General features: G+C 31.7%; 1 protein-coding gene across 1 annotated transcript in view; it reads left to right on the plus strand.

The window, feature by feature from the left end:
* LOC140452340 (lachesin-like) overlaps positions 1–24,405 on the plus strand; it is a 985,903-nt gene that overhangs the window by 905,224 nt on the left and 56,274 nt on the right. The window contains exon 7 of the mRNA XM_072546526.1: positions 7,905–8,075. Coding sequence (XP_072402627.1) covers positions 7,905–8,075 — 171 coding nt within the window. The remainder of the gene's footprint in view (positions 1–7,904; positions 8,076–24,405) is intronic.

The raw sequence follows: 24,405 nt of genomic DNA on the forward strand, positions 1-24,405 counted from the left end.
TAACGTTTATTTGTGAAACATATTAAGTCGGCGACTTAATATGTTTCATAAATAAAATTATTAAAATACAGTCTGTTAGTGGGGGACCTGTAATAGTACTTATGTGTTTCATCAGCAAATGATGCGCCTATGTGTAAACATTGGTTTTCTCTCAAAATGTCAATTTCTGGAAATGGGTGACTTAATATGTTTCATAAATAACTGATTCAATTGTAAACCAAAGCCCATCGGCAAGTGTTTCATTCGGTATATCTTGGACCCACAGCCAGACACTGTCATTGATAGATTTTTATAAAAAATACAGAGATAGGGTAGGAATTTTCCAAATGAAATCCATGAAAATAATGTGGGCAAAGGTAGCAGAACAACTTAATGGCTTACATAATGTTAGTTTGAATGCATATCACTGCGAAAATAGATGGCGATTAATTAAAACAAATTATAAAAAATATATAGATGGGAGTAAAAAAACAGGAAGAAGCCGCAAAACATTTGAATATAGTAATGTACTAGATGAGATATTTGGACAAAAAAGAAATGCTGTTATATATTGAAACAGTTGCAAATAGATGAAAAGCTTGCAGATGTAGCAACAGATAAGGCCAATGTTCTTAGTTTTACACCACAATCACTTAAAAGAAAGAGAGAGAAACCAGTTAGAAAAAACAAAATTCTCCAAAAAATGTGTAAAGACAAAAAGGAATTTTATACTTACAGAAATGCTAAAAATTCACAAAGAAAAATTCGAAGTGATGAAACCAAAAAACAAATCAAAGAAACTATTTATGAACATCATTCATTTACATATGTAACAAATTCATGACATTATTTCTTCTTTCCATTCCATTTCTGTCTGCATGATTCTCTTCGATGTCCAAATTAAATGTTAAAATATTTTTATCAATATTTTCTGTCTCATAATCAAATTGGTCTTCGATTGTCATATTATGCAAAACACAACATGCTCTTATAAAATGTATTATATCTGGTACAGCTCTTAATTTTACATGGTACAACTATCAGAATTTCTGCTTAAGTAGACCAAAACAGTGTTCAACTACATATCTATTTTTGCTTAGTTTCATATTGTAATTTAGCTGTCTACTTGTTAAGTTACCTCTTTCTTTAAAAGGAGTTAGGAGATTGAGCAAACATGGATAACCACTATCCACTAAAATTTTTTTTACAACTATAGTCTCAGCAAATGGTGAAGTTCTGAAAACTCTCTCATGTACTGATTCTGGATAACCGACAAACAGATCCTTTATTCTTCTTTGGTGGTCACAAACTACTTGCAACTAAAAATATATATAAAAATTTTAGTCAGTTTTTAAGGTTATAAGATATGTATTAGTATGTTATTAGTTAAGTGTAATATGTTATGTTATTATTATAGAATAATAATGTTTTCTATTTAAGTATGAGTCTGGATCATTTGTTGGTTTGTCTATTTTAATGTGACTCCCATCAATTACTCCAATAACACCTGGAAAATTGTTTTACCTAAAATTTTTCTCAATTTCTATTTTCTCTTCACCTGATGGCCATTTCATTACTTGAGGGGCATATTGCTCAGGAAATATGTTAACTTTCTAATTAATTTAAAAAGATTGCAGTTTCATCTCTGAAAGATGCAGTCTGGTGACCAACGAACCATAAATAAATATATTATTCTTTGTTCATATTCTGCAAGCTTTTCATTGCCTTCTTCTTCCTTAGGTACCATCTCCTCTAAGGAGGTTGGTAATCATCACAGCTGTTTTCACTTTTGAGATTGCAGCTCTGAACAAGTCGACGGAACTACAATTATACCACTTTCTCAGATTGTTGAGCCAGGAGATGCGTCTTCTTCCAATACTTCGTTTTCCCTGTATTTTTCCCTGCATTATAGTTTGTAGCAACATATATTTATCCCCCTTCATAACGTGGCCAAGATATTGTAACTTTCTTATCTTAATCGTATTCATGATTTCCATTTCCTTTGTCATCTATCTGAGGACCTCAACATTTGTTATTCGGTCTACCCAACTTATTTTTAATATTCTTCGGTAGGTCCACATCTCGAATGCTTCAAGTCGATCGCTCACCTCTTTCTTTAAGGTCCAGGCCCCCACCCCATACAGCAGCACCGAAAACACATATGAACGTAATATTCTTATTTTGAGTTGCAAACTAAGATCTCTACTGCATAATACTTTTCTCATCTTATTAAATGTTGCTCTAGCTTGTCCAATTCTCATTTTTATTTCTTCTGTATACTCGTTATTTTCATTAATAATTGTACCAATATATCTGTATTTTTTTACTTTTTCTATTGGAACCCCTCTTATGTTTAAAATGTCTTGGTGTTGTGTTTTGGAAATCGTCATAAATTTTGTTTTATTAGCATTAAGCGTTAGTCCGCTTTCCTCACTAGCATTTACTACATTATCTAAAAGTGTCTGTAGATCTTGTATATTCTCTGCAATTAGTATAGTATCATCGGCATATCTGATATTGTTGATGGGTCTACCGTTGACTTTTATTCCAATTGTAACATTTTCGAGTGATTTTTTAATTATTTCTTCCGAATATAGATTGAACAATAAGGGGGAGAGTATGCAACCTTGCCTTACGCCTCTTTTTATCTCTACTTCCTCCGAAAGTTCTTTGCCTACTCTGACTTTTGCTGTTTGGTTAAAGTAGAGATGAGTTATTATTCTTAAGTCTTTTTTGTCAATGTGTTTATCTTTAATTAACTGTATAAGACGGTTGTGTCGGACCTTATCGAACGCCTTATTGTAATCAATAAAACAAACATACAGTGGTTCAAATTGGGTTTCAGTGATGTCTTGTTCCACTTTTCTGAAAATTCTTAAATGGATAATTGTTAAGAATATTTTTAGTGTGGGACTCATTAGACTAATTATACGGTGGTCATTACATTTCTTTGCATTAGGTTTTTTTGTTAATGTAATAAATGTTGATTTGAGTCAATCTCTCGGAATAATACTCGTATTATATATAGTATTATATAAGTCTACTAATACATTGATCTGATCTTCTGATATTAATTTAATTATTTCAGTTGGAATTGTGTCAGGCCCCGCAGTTTTTTTTTAGATTTTGCCAGATGTATTGCCATTGCCTCCCGCTTGATGATGAAAATATTGTGAATATCTGAAGTGGTTCGCAATATATTCAGCAACAGCACGACTAACACGAAAGTGTTCAATAAATTCACACTCATTGTAACTTGACACAGTTTCTTCAAGACAATTCTTATTTTTAGGCCTCATACGTTCATCTAGAATTTGTAACAAATCTTCATCCGACGACAATTCTTCAATGTCAAACACCTCTTAATCAGAGGAAGAACTTTCAGAAGATTCCTGAAATATATTTTTTTCACTTCATAAGTTATTTAATCATAGTTATATCACGTATAATTACCATGTTGGATATTTAGTCCAAAAATTCATTAAATAAAGAATAATCAATGTAAATACACCAAACGTTGGAATTGAACAATAACCAATAAATAATCAGTTCAATATTATTTAGTGAAAAATATTTACAATGTATATATTTACAGGTTAAGAATAAGAAACCTTATTTATTTATACTTAGTACGCCTGCGTCAAACTATTAGTTGGCAAATAATCTTCAAACCAGAATGACTATTTGAAAACGGTCGACAAATATGTAAGAACATCTGACCAAACAGTTGGAGTTTGAAATTAAACGTGTACGAACACAATTATTTTATTGCGCAAAATTGCGCGTTGTAAAACCGTTTCCAACTACTGCAGAAACAAACTTAATATCGAAGCATTTGAAACGTGTTGTTAAGCTTCTTTTTATTCTTCTTCTTTTTTGTGTGTAGACAGGACTCTCTCTGTTTTTCAGTGTGCCTCCAGTAAGTTGTCGCTCCATCGTTTTCGTGGTCTTCCTACTGATCGTCTTGGCGAAGTCCGTTATATTCTTCACTTTGCATTTCCGTCGTATATCTGTACTTTTAGCTCTATCCCAGATACCATCGATTTTTCTAAGGGTTTTTATCTTTACTGTATCTAGCATTATTTTTGTTCTCCCTGCATCAGGTCGTGTTTCTGCTGCATATGTCTTTATTGGTCTGATTTGTTAATTCTGCCTTTCATTTCTTTCTTGATATTTTTATTTTTTCATATTGTTTCATTTAGGCAATATGTGGCTCTAGTTACTCTATTCACTCGATCTTCCACTTCTGTTTCGAGCTTTATGCAGCTTCGTAGTGTGATGTCTAGATATTTAAATTCCGTCAATTGTTGTATTATCTGACCTTTTAGCTCTAATTTATATCTTAGTAGATTTGCTGTTATATCCGTGCATTTTGTCTTATTTGGGGAAATTAATATGTTAAATTTTCTGGCAGTTATAAATGTGTACAGCATACGTTATAAATCATCTTCACTTCACTACCGTCAGATTCTCATGTCGATTCGACTTTGTGCACTCCATATATTTTATTTTTCTTTCATTTATATTTAGACTAAATTCAACGGCTTCACGTTTCAAATCTAGAGCATTTTCGCTTAATGCTTTTTTATTGTGGCTTATTATGGCAACAGCATTTGCGTATGTGCATATTTGAATGGATCTTGTATCCAATCATTGTCTCAAGACTATTATTTTCTTGGGGATCTATTCTGCGGTTCTTTTACCGGTTATTACTTTAAAAAGAAAAAAATGGTAATAACCGAGACAAAAACAACCGGAAAAACCGAGTTTTTGTCAGTGCTTGTGTTATTTTTGTCTCATAGTTCTGTTTGATATCTTGTTGTCTCAATTTTTGTATACCAAGTTGTTCTGGTGTTTGTTCCTCTCCGTCCCTCCTGTTTCTCTAAATTCTGTTTTAACTGTACTAGGAAATAGTCAAATCCGCAGCATGTTCCCCTTCGGCTCTTTACATCTTGTATCGTTGCTGTGGCCCTTTTTCTATCAATACATGATCGATTTGCGATTATTTTAGCAGATATAATCCGCTATACTATCTTCTACTACTATCCGCTATACTATCTTATAGAAGATAGTATTACCACAGATATGATAGTAGGAGGTAAGGAACTAATTGCAATTGTAACTAAGCTTGTGGACAGTTGTTTACATCAGGGCAAAGTCCCTAAGAGCTGGAACAACTCTAAAGTAATCTTATTACACAAGAAAGGTGATAGTCGAAAATTGGAAAACTACAGACCCATCAGCCTACTGTCACACCTGTTTAAAATACTCACCAAAGTCATAACTACTCGACTAACAAGGAAATTAGACGAATACCAACCATATGAACAGGCAGGTTTTAGAAAAGGCTATTCAACTTCCGATCACCTGTTAACCACAAAAATAATAATAGAAAAATGTAACGAATACAAGTTTACAGTTTTCCTAGTATTTGTAGACTACGAAAAAGCTTTCGATACCATAGAACACACGGCCGTAATAAACGCAATGCAAAATTGTAGAATAGACAGCAGATATATTAACTTAATAAAAGAAACTATGAACCAAGCTACAGCTACATACTACCTAAATGAAAATGAACACACGAACTCTGTACCATTAAACAGGGGAGTCAAACAGGGAGATACTTTATCACCCAAACTGTTCACCTTAGTTTTGGAGGACGTTTTTAAAAACCTAAATTGGAAATATAAGGGAATAAACATCAATGGCCGCTACCTCAGTAATCTACGATTTGCAGATGACATAATCCTGATAGCTACTGACCTACAAGAAATGCAAACCATGCTTTTAGAACTACATACCGAATCTTCTAAAATAGGACTGAAAATGAATTTAAACAAAACAAAAGTCATGCACTCCGAAGACACCGTGACAATAATAAACGATAAAGTTATAGAAAAAGTTGAAGAATATATATACTTAGGACAAAAAATAATACTAAATAAAGAAATTCAAACTGAAGAAATAAAAAGAAGAAGAAAGTTAGCTTGGGCAGCATTCGGTAAACTGAACTATATACTCAGAAATCAACAAATTCAATTACATCCTAGATCTAAAGTTTTTGATGCATGCATTATTCCGATATTAACTTATGCGGCACAAACATGGACAATCACAAAAAAGAATATGAATATACTTAGAGTCACTCAACACGCGATGGAAAGAGTAATGCTAGGTATATCACTTAAGGACAAGAAAACAAACACATGGATAAGACAGAAAACCAAAGTCACCGATGTGGTGCAAAAATCATTAAAGTTGAAATGGGAATACTCTGGACATGTAGCTAGGAGCGATCTAAACAAATGGCACAGATCAATTTTAACCTGGAGACCATACCAACACAAAAGACCCAGAGGCAGACCTCCTATGAGATGGACAGATGATCTGAAAAGGACTGCCGGGAAAAATTGGCTACAAGTAGCGTACAATAAAAAACAATGGAAAGGAAGACTTGAAGAGGCTTATGTTCAGATGTGGACGTGAATGGCTAGATGAAGAAGAAGAAGAAGAAGAATCCGCTATAACGTCGCTTTGTGTATGTGGCGATGTAGGAAAAAGGTCGAGCTTATAATCATGTTTTTTCTACTGGCAAAGTTGATAAATGATTCTCCATTTTCATTGGTTTTTTTGGTGGAGTGAATGTTTACCAATGGTTCCTAAGAAAAATTCTTCATTGTCCATTTGAGCATTTATGTTTCCTAATATGATCCTTCTTCTATTTTTTTATTTACTGTGATAGTCTCTGTTTGTAAAGTTATTTTGTCGTTTTTTCGGAAAGAGCTTCTATAATTAATTTCTCTACACTTTCGATTTTGCATATCTTCTAAGTTGTATCTGGCTTCCTGTTATCACTATTACCATATTGTGATTTGTTGTTGTGGTTACTGAGCTAAGTTATCTCATATAGATCATTCTGGAAGGTTGAATGTTTTTGTTAGTTATAAGGTAGTCCATGGTTGATTTATATCCACGCCTGAAGAGAGCAAGTAATAGTGAATGACTTGCAAAACTCTTTTAAGCCATATCTTTCTTTAATGTTTGAGCGAAGTAACTTTGTTCTGTAGTTTCTCTTCATAGACCCAATGACGCCTTGGACCATAGGTTGAACTAACGCAGTTCTATTTGGGGACAAAAATTTGGCAAATATTTTTTCGTCAGCAGACTTAAGAATATGCGTTTTAGAATATGAGAGGGCGTTGTCAATCAACAATTTGATTGTTGTCACAACAACCACTCATAGCTACTGCAAGACATAATCGTGATCCGTTCTTTGCTGAATTTATGGTCTCTTGCTTTACCTTCACTTGCAAAAGCTAGCGTCTGAGTTGGAAGGCATTTCCACAAAAGGCCCAATTCGTCTGAGTTATAAATTTGATCGTAGCTCAGATCATTTGAAGAAAGGAACTCTTCGAACTCGCTTTTAAATTCCTCAGCTCCCTGTTGGTCACCGCTGATCTTCTCTTCATGAAGTCATATCCTCTTTATCCCATGGCATTGCTTAAAACAAGGCAACAACCAAATGATGCATCAAAATTTACTTCTAGTCGCAACACGTCAAATGCTTTTACAGCAAATATTGAACCTGATATGGGTGAAACCATGTTACGAACTTGGGCTATCTATCCTACCAAAATCGTCTTTAATTCATAATGATAATGCATAGATCTAGTTTATAAAATAATATGTTTTCATTAATATAAATAAAGCTTCTACAGAGTCGCGGATAATTCGCTCGCGGATAAATGGGAGTTGACTGTATTTCATTCTTATGCCGTTTACCAATTAATAAATAGCCTCTATGTTTAGAATATTAGAAAGTTCTTCTCGGTGTCACCGGATACCACAAAGACACAATTTTAGAACATTTACTCAAAACTATATCTGCTATTTACAAATGTATAACACATGTTTTTCTTTAGGTGAAATGATTATTTCAAACGACAAATACTACATGACAGAAATCAACAATTCATACTACAGCGTACAAATGAAACTTATTATACGAAGATTTCATAAGGCTGACCTGGGTGGATATAAATGTATATCAAAAAATTCCATAGGGGATGCCGAAGGCAATATTAGATTATACGGTAAGTATACAATATTGTTTAGACATTTGTTAAATAAATATTTCTTATATCACAGTTATGTACACTTTTAATATTTTTTCAAACATAGATCCGACATATTAAATAAAGGAAGAGAAATTACATAATATTATCTACCTTCTCCCTAAGTGCCATCTTTGCGACGAGTGTTGGAAATCATAATTATTCGGACTAAGAACAGGTTATTTGGACCAAAATATGGCTATTGGGCCAAATATGCCTTAATAAAATGTTGCTGAGAAAAAAGATACAGGGTGTTAAAGGTAATTTTTGTTTTTCGTTTTTTGATAATAGTTTCCCTGTATATTTATAAATTGCTATTAAAATTGCCACAGAGGCATATTCTTAGACAAGAAATAGTATTTTATTTACAATTTTACGTTTTGTCATAGAGGGCGCCACATGGATTATTCCTAATGATCAAATTGAGTCTAAACTTTTTCTCATGAAACTTTTTAGTAATTTTTATTAGAAAATATGACGTAAACATCATTTTTACGTAAAATTAAACATGATAATTTCAACCATTTTCGATAAAAATGCAGTCGATCTGCTTAGAGTCTTAAAAAAGGATTTCAAATATTATTTCATTTATGAAAAGTATGCTTTGGACTGTCAGATAATTGTTGTTGGTAAATGTCATTTGTTCAGAGTAAATTATTTTTAATGTGACAGTGTAGTGTAATGTTGCATTTTTTTAAAGTTACCATTACTTTTTTTGATTGAAATGCCTCATCACAATCATTTTACTAATGAAGAAATGCGAGATATGATTTGCGTATACGCACAAAAAAATTTTTGCGGTCGCTCGGCAGCCAGAAGGTATGGAATGTTATACGCAAACAGAAGGCAACCAAATCACAAAACTTTTGCAAGATTATATCGTAGTTTAGGTGAAACTGGGTCATTTCACACTAAAAATCGGGGTGGTCGACCGAAACAAATCACACCTAATCAAGAAGATGAACTTTTGGTTCGAGTAGATGAAAATCCTGAAATAAGTTCACGACATCTATCAGCAGCAACAGGAGTAAGTCAGTCGTCTATTGTTAGAATTCTAAAAAAAGAGAACCTCCATCCTTATCACTTCACTCCTGTTCAAAATTTACTTCCAACAGATCTTCCACGACGGTTACAGTTTTGTCAACGTATTCTGAATAAATATCGCAATGACAGTCACTTTATTAAGTATATTATGTTCACCGACGAAGCAACTTTTACCAGACGAGGGGTTTTTAATTGGCGAAATAGTCATTATTGGGAAGAAGAAAACCCGCATGCTATTAAAGCTAGACATTTTCAGCATGAGTTTAAATTGAATATTTGGTGTGGCATTATAGGCGACCAACTACTAGGGCCTTATGTTCTTCCTACAAATTTAAATGGAGATTCTTATTTATTCTTTTTGAAAAATACTCTTAGTGATATTTTAGATGATCTGTCACTGGATGTAAGAAAAAAAATGTGGTTTATGCAGGATGGAGCGCCACCTCATTTTTCATTAGCTGTTAGAAATCATCTTAATGACGTATTTCCTCAACGATGGATTGGCAGAGGCAGTGATTTTCAATGGCAACCAAGAAGTCCTGAGTACAACCCGCTAGATTTTTATTTTTGGGGACATATGAAGTCCTTAGTTTATGTCAATGAAATTAATACACGAGACGAACTTTGGAGATACATTCAAAATGCAGCTGACTTATAAGGGGACAGAATAATATTTTTTTAACGTCCGAAAATCCTTTATAAAAAGAATTAGAAAAGGCATAGAAATCGGAGGAGACCTTGTAGAACATTTAGTTTGAGTTTTTGAGAGTTCTTTTAAGTTAAAGTGTGTTTAGTTTTGATTTATCGTCAAAGCGGAAACCTTACGTTAGTTGCAACTTTGTTTATTAGTTTGGTATTTGATAGTGGAATTGTAAAAAAAAACTATTTCTTGTCTAAGATTACGCCTCTGTACCAATTTATAAATATACAGGGAAACTATTAGCAAAAAACGAAAAACAAAAATTAACTTTAACACCCTATATCTTTTTTCTCAGCAACATTTGATTAAGGCATATTTGGCCCAATAGCCATATTTTGGTCCAAATAACCTGTCCTTAGTCTATGTCCCAATAATTATTTAAATCGCATTTCTTCATTAGTAAAATGATTGTGACGAGGAATTTCAATCAAAAAAAGTAATGATTACTTTAAAAAAATGCAACATTACACTACACTGTCACATCAAAAATAATGTACTCTGAACAAATGACATTTACCAACAACAATTATCTGACAGTCCAAAGCATACTTTTCATAAATGAAATAATATTTGAAATCCTTTTTTAAGACTCTAAGCAGTTCGACTGCGTTTTTATCGAAAACGGTTGAAAATATCATGTTTAAACAAGAGTACCAATTTTACGTAAAAATGATGTTTACGTCATATTTTCTAATAAAAATTACTAAAAAGTTTCATCAGAAAAAGTTTAGACTCGATTTGATCATTAGGAATGATCCACGTGGCGCCCTCTATGACAAAACGTAAAATTGTAAATAAAATACTATTTCTTGTCTAAGATTATGCCTCTGTGCCAATTTTGATAGCAATTTATAAATATACAGGGAAACTATTAGCAAAAAACGAAAAACAAAAATTAACTTTAACACCCTGTATCTTTTTTCTCAGCAACATTTTATTAAGTCATATTTGGCCCAATAGCCATATTTTGGTGCAATTAACCTGTCCTTAGTCTATGTCCCAATAGTTATGACTTACCCTGTATATTCGTACCATTCTCTCATATTGCGCAGCCATGATATTCCACGTCTCCCTATGCTTCTTTTTCCTTAGATCTTGCCCTGCATAATCAGTCGAAGCCAGGTGTATCTCCCACCACGTATATTATTTCCGAGGTATCCAATTTTCTTGTTTTGATTGGATTTCAAATTTCCTTTATTCGTCATTCTCAGAAGCTTTTTGTTTGTGACGTGTTCTATCCACGATACTTTCAGAATTCCTCTATAACCCACAACTGAAATGTTTCAAGTTTTTTCATTGATGTCGCAGTCAAGGTCCAACCTTCATTCCATAAAACAAGTCGAGAAAACGTAGCTCCTCACCAACCTTACTTATTATGTAAAAATTCATCCGAGCCTTTTGTATTTTGATTTTAAATTCCTGGAAGTATCCATACTTATCTATACTAATTGACAAGGTGTAATCTGTCAATTATTTTGTAATGCCTATGTTGGTTGCCTATCAGTACACAAAAATTTTTTGTGTACTGATAGGCAACCAACTATACATAAGTCTAAATTAAGTGGTTGTAAACTAAAAATTTTAACAAAAGGTCATTTATGTTTTGCAACATTTGGTACCTAGAAAATGGATAAATAGACATATGTGGGAAGTTGGGTTCTTTAAACTTTATTGTTAAGGAGTTAAATAGTAAATGATGTATTTGAAAGTGCTATTGAGATGAAATGTAAATAGAATAAAATATTTTTGTTTGTAATGCAATGTTCATGTAGTACCTAACTTATAACTTAAGCATGGAAGGCCCTCTATGTTAAAAAGCAACATTTGGTATAGTCGACACGTAATTTCGTGAGAAAATTTATAGGAACCAGAGGAGTAAAATACTACTAAAATGGCAACACTGTTAGAGTTACCACTACTTTATTGAACAGTAGCGTAGATATCTAATTTTTAATTAAATAAAAGTTTTTATTTTTATTTAAGAAAAAGTTTCATTTTCTATAAAGTTTAAATAAAAAATATTGGTGTTGTTAACTTCTGTGATATATCTAGGAAGTGATAACACTAATCGACTCGGCTAAATAGAACTTATTGTAAAATAACAATACCTATAAAAAATTGTTAATAAAAGTAATTATCACATACAATTAAATAAATTTTTTATGTACAAGTATTTTAGTATACAAACGTTTTAATAACACAACTGCTCATAAGTTTTAAAACTTATGATCACATTTTATCCCTGATAACTTAGTTATTGTAATAAAAAAAATAAAGAATTAATTTTTTAAATTATATACAGCGTATTCTGTTAACAACTTTGGTTTGACACCGTGTGAGAGAAGACTTAGTATCTCAATAATTTAAAAATGGGTAATAGGTCTAAAACTTTTATGAACATCTTTTTTATATATCTAGCAGGTATTTTATAATAACCTAACCTGTACTTTGATTATTTTAAATTAAATTATGTTGTATGTTTTTGTTCTATCATGAAGTGTATTTGTACTCTATTTTCAAAGATATATAAGCAAAACGAGAATTTGTACAATTACAATAAAAATAAAGGTTTCAACTAACACCTAGTTGGAAATAAGAACTTAATAATCTACTCATAATCACTGTTATCACTAGTATCAGTTGTATCTTCTATATTTATAGTTCATTTGGTTAATGCTGGTAAATATTTAACATAGTCATTTTCCACTGCGATTACATGTTTGATTACACTTTTCCAGTTGGTTGCTGTGATCTTTGTGACTTCTCTTCTAATTAACTGGAGAGCAGTAGACAAAAATTTAGGAGCCACGTTTCTTCTTCTTCTATTACCTTTAAGTTGTGTCCATATTAACTCTATTGGGTTCAATTTACAATAGTAAGGAGGAAGTAATTGTAATACTGGGCATACCAAGCACGGTATGCCGATTACTGCGAGTACAGTTATCAACAACATATTCCTTCTGGTACTGTCTACTGTCAACAACCTCCAACAATTCCTTTTTACTATATGATGCTTCAAAGTACAAATCTTTCTCAAACAAATTCTTGAATTTGTAATTTGTTTCAAGTAATATTTGGAATTTTCTCATTAATCTTGAATAATATGATACGTTGTCCATGATAATCACACTATATTTAGGTAATCTCGGAAGAAGAGGTTCCTTTAATATTTTTTTGTAGGTATTAGTAATACATCATCGATCCATCTATTTTCTCCACCGCAGTGTAAAATTATAATTCTCTGTCCTGTCATGTAGGTAAGATGTTTCTCCTATAGTCTTGTAGCAGATTGCTTTGGACACTCTGATAAACATGTTTCTACAATTGCTTCTGATTTAGACAATTTAGAACACAATTCTTCATAAACATGTTTCAGCATATGTTTGGATGGTATCATCAGAGAGGTATTGAAAATGTCGCTTACATTTTACTACACGGCTTTGTAAAGATATTCCAATTGATTAGAGGGTTCCGCTGGCTCTTCAGCTGCAGAAGTTAGTTTTATAAAAACTAACTTCTGTTTTTTTCTTAAAAAAAAAAACATTAAACGTTTACATCTATGGTTCCTGAGTTGAACTTTTTTTATACTTCATTTCCATCATATTGATAGCTGAAAGCATTATAATTGACGCTCGAACTTCTTGTGCGATATATATGTATATATATATATATATATATATATATATATATATATATAGATTTTTCAAACCATGATTCACAAATTGAACCCTCCTATCCTCATAATAATCTAGATTCACGTCTTTATTTTTTTTACAGATATTAATAATAAATCGTCGATGCATCTATTTTCTACACCGCAGTGTAAAATTATAATTCTGTCCTTTATTGGGCGGTAATGAATTAGAACACTTTTTGTTATTATTCGTCCAACTTTTTTCGCGGTGTCATGAATACCATACCAGGTTTCATCCAAATAAACAATATTTCGTTTAAAAATAAAGTTTAAAATAATATAAAATATTATACCTGCCTACCCAATTGTAAACCACTGGACGGTCGAAACGAAATTTATTGGGATAAACTAGTTTATGGTTTCGGTTGCTCAGGCAAAAATTGTTATCTTACGCAAAGAATGCATCGATGATAACTTTATCTGAGCGACTGTACATATTTTACCAGGCTCATCTAAATGTAAATATCGATGAGAATATTAAAACTTTGTATTATTATACATCTTAGTCATTGATAATTTTGCAGTTAATAACTACTCCTGGTAGAGTACTTTTATTTTATTTTTTATTGTCTGCTTATATTACAGATAAATATATTTTTACACAGTCTCACCGAAATACGAGGCGACTATACCTGGTAAATATAAAAATTTTTAAGTTACAAGTCCATGAACATAAATAACTGATTCAGTGTTAAAGAATAAAGTTGGTTGGATGTTTTTGTGTGTTAACGAATATATAAGACAAACAGAAAATTGATGGCTGAAACAAGGTTTTGTAATGTATTGTTCACGCATCACTCAACTTATACCTTAAGAAGAAAAGGTCCTAGATGTTAAAAAGCAACATTTGGTACCTGAGAAATATAAAAAAAAAGGATAAGTTATAAGTTGGTGAGCTTAAGGTGGATAGATAAAGTTAGTAGACTTAGGGTGTGTATTGACAAGATGTAAAAACTGCAAGTAGATGGGTTGTAGGTGGCTCTGTTAAATTTAACTGAAAATATGTGATGTTATAATATTGTTGTGAGAAGAGAAAACACTTTAACAAGAGGCTCAGTTTTCCAGAGATCCGAAACCAAACCCTGAGGGAAATATGTGGATAAGTAAAATAAGATGTGGTATAAAAAGGAATGAAAAGGTGATGATCTAGTTAAGCAGATATGTGGTGGTTGCTGTATATTGTGAATTATGTATGTTCTTACCGAGTGAAAAGTTAAGTGGTGTGTAATTATATTAATTGATGTAGGGGGTGGTCAAAAAGATTTATTGATTTAATACTATGTTACTAAGAATTTGTGGTTTATAAGCGAGGATTCAAATGTGTGGCTAGACTTTAGATGGATCATGAATTTATCTGAATATGTGGATATGTAGGTGAAGATGTATGATGGTGAATGGTTTAAGAGGGGGAAGTAGAAAAATCTGCTCTGAATTCAGTTGTGTCGAAAAGGAGCATAGGGAACATTGGGCATAGGGGTCAGACTTGAAGTTTAGATTCCTAAAAGAAAAAAGTGGGGAAAGACGGAGAGTTTGATGTATTGAAAAAGAGGTTTGGAGTGGACTAAGGAAGATGAATAAGTGACAAGAGTAGAATGATAAATGTAAATTCTATTGTAGAAGTAAATTGAGGATGTGGGTTATGAGAATAGTTGGCGATGGAGCGGAAGGAAGTCTCGATTTAATGAGACATAGCGATTAACACAATTTGGACTTCTCTGTTTTTCTTTAATAATTTCAAGGTCTTCGTTTAAGTTTAGTATGAGAAAGTTTTTTTGGAGGATATTATAAATAAGTGATACGTCTTCTGGGATATTGAGAGTGTGGTTACGTTCTTTAAATGTTGAGAGAAAGTGGGAGTGTTTCCTCTTTTTGTGTGCTCTATAGAGCGTGAAGACAATGATCTCCATGTTCTTCCTATGTAGGTGGCATCACAATCTGAACATTTTAGTGTATAAACACCACTACGGTTCATATAATTGATAGGGTCTTTGGAATTAGATATATACTGACTCAAAATATTGGGTACTTTAAAAGAAACGTGGATGTTTTCAACCGAACGTTTGATGAGATTTCGAATATCTCCAGAAAGACTCTCGTGATGGTATGGAAGTGAAACGTAATTGGGTTTGGTGGTAAGGTCTCTGGGGAATGCAGTCTCCTGCAGAGTTTTAAGACGTCTTCTATGTATCAGTTTATTGATGATTTTGTGATCATATCCATTATTGACTGCTATTTGTCTGAGAATGTTAAATTCTTTTTTGTATTTTAAATGAGAAAGTGGAATGGTTTCCAGTCGATGGATGTAACTGTAACATATACCTTAAGTTACACTGACTGCTTTGTTCCGACTTCCATCCTAACATGTCAATATTGTCATTTCGATAAGTTGCTATCAACAATTCCTCGTAGACACTTTGTCGCAGGACAAGCAACCTCATGTAGAATCATACGTTGCCATTTTATCAATTCCACTGGTAACTTTAACATCTTAACATATAAGATCGAATAATGTAATCTAAATTTAAACTAATAACATTTAATGGGTTGTTACCCAAATATTTAGTGGCTCAAAACATGTAGGTACACCTATTCAGTATTAACCACATTTTGTATTAACCTTGGTCAAAATTTAAATTTGACGTTCTCTTTAATTAAAGTGGTTATATACTTTTAGGAAACACTGATGATGAAATACAGATTCCGAAAACGTTTTGTGATATAGCTCGATTGGGTATTTTAATTATATACCTGTTATAAAGGATTTTAAATAAATTTTTTTTAGTTTATACCTTTATCTGTAGGCAGATTATCGGTTTCTGGCCTTGGTTTATTTACATCTACATCTTTATTTGTGTGTTGTTTAGATTGAGTGTCTTCTACAACATAATTTGATTATGAATGGATTTGAGCTGAATGTTGTTTTACGTCAGTCATAATGTCTGCTGTAGTTACTGTGTTTTTAATATTGAAGTGGAGTTATTATTTTTTTGAGGACACTTTGAGGTAATATGGTGAATATTTTTACAAATATAACTAGAGTGTTGATTTAAAGACATAAAAATTGTATAGTTTGTATTGTCATGGCAAATTAACATGGATTCACGAAGTATTAGGTTGACTAAAGGTGAAATATATACCCGTCTACGGAAACTTAGTACCTATTGAAATTAGGGACGAGATGTGCCAATTCTAAGAAGTGATATGGGTGACATAAGTTTGACACCTAGTTTCTATAGTTGTGTTTCTAGAATATTACATGGAATTGGAATACAGCTCTAACTACACAACAATGCAGAAATTAAATAAAGATATCCATCGGTCAATCCGAAAACACGTAAGAGAAAACAATACAAGAAAAATAACTAAGATAATTCAAGAAAACATGTAACGATAAGACTACCAAAGATAATTGAAATACTATTATAAAAATAATACCTCAATCAACCATGGGAGCTTATCGTCTATGTTTCGCCTAGCTCAGTCTCTCAAGTGTAAATTCGTCTTGTCTTAAACTATGAATTAAACCATGAACCCCTAGCTGATAGCAATTACTTAACTAATCATATTTATTTTACATAAAAAATAATATTTAAGTAGCAAAAAACAACCCTGCCACTGCTTTACAGTAAATAAATTTGAGCGATACTTATGGCATCGATGAACTGCTTGCTATTAAATATGTGTGGCCTCCCAATTAGGTGGTTAGGTCCTCCTGAGAGCTGCAGTTATTCCATATTATACTTGTGTGGCCTCCCAGTTAGGTCTTCCTAACAGCTGCAGTTATTCCATACAATATTCAGAAATATCCCATAAAGCCAATAAAATCTTCTATACAGCCAATAAACCCAAGAGAATTCTGCAGAACATAAAATGAAGCTTATAGTAATTCCTACCTTCTTTTATAAATTTTAATTATAGACAAAAAATAATCCCACTACGTTAGAAAAGTTGATTGACAGAAAGTAGGGAGACTAAAATGAAGTTAACACAGATGACATAGGACGTATGCCTATAATGGAATTAGCTCTTCTGTCAACATAGAACAGAATATTTAGTCTACCGGACAGAGAGAGAGAAGGCAAATATTTATTCTACCGGAAAGAAAGAGAAAGAGGGCGCCAACTACTTTTTTGAAGAAAAAATGGTAAAAACGAAACTGAAGGTAAAGGAATTAATAAATTAATAAAGAAATTAAAATAAAATAATTATCTAAATATAAATTAATAAAGATGTGACGTTTATAACGTTACAAACAAAAGTTTAAAAGTTTTGAGGCGAAATACGAACAACATAAAAAACAAAAATATGTACAAAATAAAAAACAAAGATGGAAACATCACTAGTGATAGAACCAAAATCCTTGAGGTTGTCGAATCCTTTTATCGCAAAATGTATGAGAGCGCCGACCGAAAGGCAAGATCAGCCCCTGCCCAAAATCACAAACAGGGGATCAGAATTAATGCCAGAAATAACTCTATACGAAATCAAAACGGCACTTTTAAAAATGAAAAATAGCAAATAACCTGGCGATAACGAAGTAGTGATCGAAGCGATCAAACTACTCCTACTCGAGATATATATATATATATATATATATATATATATATATATATATATATTATATATTGTGGCCAAACACCCCACACGGGGTTACGCAGCTTAAGCTCTCTAGATCTATGTTACGAGGTAGATCAGTCCTCATTTTCTTTATTTAATTTTTCCTGTTATTTTTCTCCACTGTTTCCTATTTCTGGTTTTTTCTCTCCATTGCCGTACGCCCGCCCTGTTGAGATCATTTGTTACTTCTTGTAGCCATGTAGATCTTGGTCTTCCACGTCTTCTTTTACTAGCTGGTATCCATTCCAATATTGAAAATATTGTCGTAGATGGTCCTGATCTCCATATTATATCCTAGCCATTTTGCCTTTTGCTGTTTTATTTTACAAACTATATCCTCTTTAATTTCGTTTAGTAGTTCATGATTCGTTCTTTGTCTATATTGGTTTTCATTAATTTTTATTGGTCCTTATATTGCTCTTAGTATTTTCCTTTCTAGTATTCTAAGGTCTTCCTCTTGTTTTTTTGTCATGCTAAGGGTTTCGACAGCATACATTATAGTCGGTCGAATTATTGTTTTATATATCTTCATTTTCGATTTCTTGCTCAAACTAGATGGAAATAAAATTACCCAGGCTTTGGCCAAGCTTTTCACCGAATGCATCTACCAAGGAAAAACTCCTTCTCAATGGAATAATGCAGTCATTACTTTATTTCACAAGCAAGGAGACATAACAGATTTAAAAAAAAACTACCATCCTATCAGTTTGCTTTCACACATACATAAACTTTTCACAAAAATTATCAAAAAAATACTGGACACTAAATTATACTTCTATCGGCCTAGAGAACAAGCTGGATTTAGATCGGGATACAGCACTAACGACCACTTACTAGTAATAAAGAACCTAATAGAGAAGTCTGCAGAATACAACAAACCATTGGCACTGATATTTGTCGACTACGAGAAAGCATTCGATACCATAAGGAATCAGAAAATGTTAAAAGCATTAACAGAATGCCGAATAGATCATCGCTAGACTAACATAATTAAATATATGTACCAAAATGCCACAGCTAGCGTAAGACTATCTGAACAAGAAACCAATAAATTCTGTATACAGCGAGGATTACGGCAAGCAATTAATATTTTTCCATCTTCTTCTTCCATGTATTATTTGATTGTTTACTAGGATTTTTCCTTGATGAATATTGATAAATTTGTCAACTAATTCTTCTTTAGATAAATAAATACAAATACTATTATTAGCTATACCTGAAGAGAACATTATATAATTTTAAGACATAACTGGTCCCAGTGATACAAGGTAATCTTATTTAATCTAATTTTACATCTTCCAATGAACTGAATACAATAGCTTGCTTGCTGGATGGAAAATTAAGAGGACTGGTTACTGATGAGTACTTTTTTAGGTGTTGGTGGTGAAATACAGCCCATTTCTTGAGCTAATTGGGAATTACTATTATCCATTTAAATAAACGTTAAAACTAGTCATTAGATCTGAATGCGGTCCTGTATCAAAAATAAACAAGGCAATTAAGCCGGTGTAAAAACAAAAAAGATAAGAAATTCTTGTTTGTATTTAAAATACTTCCGTGGTTTTCTTTTGTTGTAAAATGGATATTTTGTTATTACTGATAATTATTATTGATGTAATATAATCTAACTTACAGATCCTCTGATTTAACTCCTACTCTAAAATACACTTTAACTTAAGAGCCGATATTTTCCTGCTATAGTTTTATTCAAAATTGGTATATCAATATCAAGTTGTCTATACAATAAATGGTCTATGGATATATTTTAAAATAAATGTAAAATTTTTAAGTCTATTCATACAACCTAATTTTAAGCCTGGTCTTAAAATTATTAAAATAATGACAATTTTTTGCACTGACTTGTCCTGACGTCGATAAAAAAGATATTGTTTTTCTTTCAATAAAGAGCTGCAGCTGGTTTAAAATTGTTCCGGGTTTTCCATAACCGAAGTAAGCTTTTTAAGGGTTCGGAGAAAGAGATTGCACGACTCCGCTTGTCGTTTATATTATTCGAATAAGTTGTTTATTGAATTGTTAACCAGGAAAGGAGTTTATCTAGATATCCGAAAAAGAGGAAAAGTGTGAATGACTACTATAAAAATAAAAAGATCCGGACGAAAAACCTTCGATTGTAAGTTGTTAATCGCATTACACAGGGTCGGTACTTGCGTTTTTGATACGCTGATTGAAAATATGTTCAGGGGTGTACTCCGCATAGTTACGCACCGATAGGTAAATATTCTAAAATCCATTGGTATATATATATATATATATATATATATATATATATATATATATATATATATATATATATATATATATATATATATATATATATATATATATATATATATATTGGGCGCAGTGATAAGTGTTTTACTGTAATTTTTAAATTTTTATCTATTTTACTTATCACAGAAAAATTTTAAGAAATTAAATTTTATAAATTAATCTCTCAGGGATATTTGTGTTTTATATTTTCTTTCTTCATTGCATTTAGAATCATAGAAGCTAATTGGAAATAATACTCAAATATCAAGAAAAAACACAATTTATTGACATACAGTGTAGGTTAAAACTTTATGGTCGGTATGTATCTTACGTGAGATGGAGTGAGAAACACCTATTTAAAAAGAGAGAGGTATATTAGGTCAGCCCATTATATCGTCGAAATAGCATTAGTGGAACTAAGAAAAGAGGAGAAGTTCAACATTGCCAAACTTATTGGTTTTATTTGACCTGTTGTCTTTTTAGCATTTTAACAACATTCTAAGATAATCAAATTTGGCCGAATTGATTTAAATGGCAGCTTACTGTTTTTTATTTTAAATTTGCCACAATTTTTCTTTTCAATAAGTTTAATTTAACATTTTGATTTCCACTTCGGAAATCGTTTTATGTAAATAAAATTTATTAATGTTTCTTATTTTAAGTACGATTTCCGAATTGGAAATCTAAACATCAAAATAAGCTTATTTTAAAGTCACGTTGTGCCTTATTCGCAATAAAAATAATAAATTGAAATATCAAACCACAATAAAAAACCTTCATACGAAATTATTTGGCAACGTCTCATGTCGCGTAGTTAAAGCACCGAATCAAAGTAGAACACAGCAGGTAACGAACGAGTAGAGGTGGGCATTCTTTTTTTTTCGAATCCTGAGAAAACTAATAAATATTTTTGAAAAATTTAAACGCAGAATGAAAGAATACATTATTACCGAGGGCCAAAAGTCTCTGAAAACTTCTATAATGTTTATTTTAATAAGTTACAGGGGCTAAAAAAGAGAAAATTTAGTGTGATTTTGAATTTTCAGTATCTCATTCAAAAAAACTTTTTGTTTATTTCGGCCCTCGGCAATAATGTCACCTTTCATTCTGCGTTTAAATTTTTCAAAAATATTTGTTAGTTTTCTCAGGATTCGAAAAAAATGAATACATTTAAAAAGCATTGGCCTGAAATTTTGCGCCTACGCTCTTAACGCAACTAAACCGATTTTCGTAAACAATAACTATGATTGTTTAACAGTAGTTTCAAGTAAGAGAGTACCTACATAAACAAACATAATGGCTATTATCGTTTATGTGTATATTTATTGAAATGAAAGAAACTAATCAAGGATATATTTATTATAACTTGAAAAATAAACTAAACAATACAAATAGTAAATCGTACTTACATTTACATTACACGTTATTATTAAATCGTGAATCGTCTAAATTGACATTTAAAAACGTAAGTTTTTCTACTTTACTTCTTGTTAACCGTGTTCTTCTTTTATTTAAAATTAAAACCAGATTTTGAACATGTGTTCACATTTACAATACTTTTTGCTAAACCCGATATTAGTAATTGTACTACGTCGGATACTATGGATGTAAGGTTACCGTTTGCTAAAATTTTATTGCAAGATTCTTGAAGGCAGCGTACCATAACAATCACTGAACTACCCTTCAAGTATTTTTGGCCACTCATTGTACTTGTTATTTCTTAAGGCCGTAAAATTTGGGAAAATTGAAAACAAATAATCCAGTCTTCATTCTTTAGATTTGGTCCAAGTCTAAGTCTGTATTAACTAATACAAAAGTGGAACGGATTACCTCTTCTAACTCGGTCATTCTTTTTAACATGTAATAGGTGAAGTTCTACCTAGTTTTTACGTCTTGGATTGGCCGTTTGGGAACTTTGTTATGTTGTAATTGATACTTTAAAAGCCTTTCAAAAGATAAGGTACTTTTTTTGAAATGTGTTTTTTTAGAAACTGAAATTTGAAATTAGTGAAATAATTTCACTAATTTCAAAAGCGATCTTTTCTAAATTATGGTTTCCAGAAAAATGGCAGCAGCCTAATAAAATCGTTTTAAATTCTAAATTTTCGGTTAAATATTGTCCTGTCAATGCGATGTAACTCAGTTACTCCATATGTCCAAAGGTCAGTAGTAATACAGATATTTTCTACTTCTTTAACAACTTTTGATCTAATAATTTGCTTAGTTTTGGTATAACATTCCTGAAGTAATGAGCCTGACGTAATGAACAAGTTTTTCTTGTTGGTGGTTTATATCCAGGAATCCACCCTGCAAACTTTTTAAAAGCTCGTTCTTCAACTATGGAAAACGGATGAAACGAGTCTTTGCATAGGTTTATTAAATCCATATCTATTTGTTTCTTTTGTTCTAAACTAATATTTTTATTAATAGAAGTATCCATCACCTTTTGACGCTTGGGTCGCGGTGGCAGTATGTCAGTACTTGTAGTAGAAGTAGTCGAAACGGACAGAAATGCGTCAGGAGAAGTTTCAATCATTGCAATATTCAGAAAGTGGACCATAAAAGCTGCATCTTCTACAAATGCGCATTTTTTGAAAATAAAATATTATTCTTATACTAGGTCAATAATTTTGACTAAGAAAAATAATTCATAATTGAATATTTACAATAAGTAAATCCTTTGACGAACTATCAATAAAGATTTGAAATCGAAAATGCAGATCAATCGTAAATCGAAACTCATTCATTAATCAGAATACCTAGTTATAAAAAACAAAAGAAAGAGTTAAGAAGCTGGTTACTTCTATAAAAAAAGAAAAAGAAGATTGTACTAGTGAAAATCAACCAGTACAAGAAAAAGAAACTGATAAAGATGACTTAAGTCCATGGTGTATTTTTGATGAATTTATTAGACATGAGTCATCTAAACATACACCTGTATCTAGAGATATAAAAGAAGTCGACATGTATTTGTCTGATGATATTACCCACAAAAAATTTCGAACGGTGATTGGAACTGTCCATTACAGTGGTGGAAAAACCATCGCCATGTATATCCTAACTTAACCACTATATTCATAAAATATTGTAGTATTGTAACAAAATCTGTTCATTGTGAACACATGTTCAAAATCTGGTTTAATTTTAAACAAAAGAAGAAACAACAAGAAAAGTGGAAAAACGTATGTTTTTAAATGTCAATTTAGACGATTCGCGATTTAATAATGTGTCATGTAAATGTAAGTACTATTTGTATTGTTTAATTTATTTTTTAAGTTATAATAAATATATCCTTCGTTAGTTTCTTTGAATATAATAGCCAATATGTTTTTTGTGTACTAGTTTATTTGAAACTACTGATAAACAATCAACTAGTTACAGTTTACGAAAAACGATAAAAATGTCAACGACCCACCTCTAGTTTCTTAGGATCGGAACCAGAGATCTCAGATCGGAACTAATCGGAACTAATCGAAACTAATCGGAACTAATCGTCTTACTACTGGGCAATGGGCAGCAATAAGAAATATGGAGGGGAGACCAAGGGTAAATATGATTGTTATCTTTGTCTGTTCGCTGAAAATATGATTTTATATCTGCGTTAGATATCCTGTTAAATTTTACCATACCGACCATAAAGTTTTACCAACACTGTATAATAACGTTGCCTTAAATAGAAAACCTCTTATATCACAAAAACCAAACTTTACAGGGGAGAGTAAAAACTGATTAGCCACCTGAAAATAGAATGTTTAATAAAATTTCTTGAAACACTAAAGTAATGATATTACATTTAGCATAAACATATGTTACAAATGTTATGTGTAAATTGTTATTATCATTTTTAACCAGTAAAATACGAGGTTATCTATTTTAGTCCATTTATATTTACGTGGTTTTCTTGCTTTTGAAGAATATACGTGGTTTCCTTACCCTTGTTATTTTATATACAAGGTTTTCTTTAAAGTTATCACAGAAGAAAA

This window comes from Diabrotica undecimpunctata, chromosome 10 (assembly GCF_040954645.1).
Source record: "Diabrotica undecimpunctata isolate CICGRU chromosome 10, icDiaUnde3, whole genome shotgun sequence".
Taxonomy (NCBI): domain Eukaryota; kingdom Metazoa; phylum Arthropoda; class Insecta; order Coleoptera; family Chrysomelidae; genus Diabrotica; species Diabrotica undecimpunctata.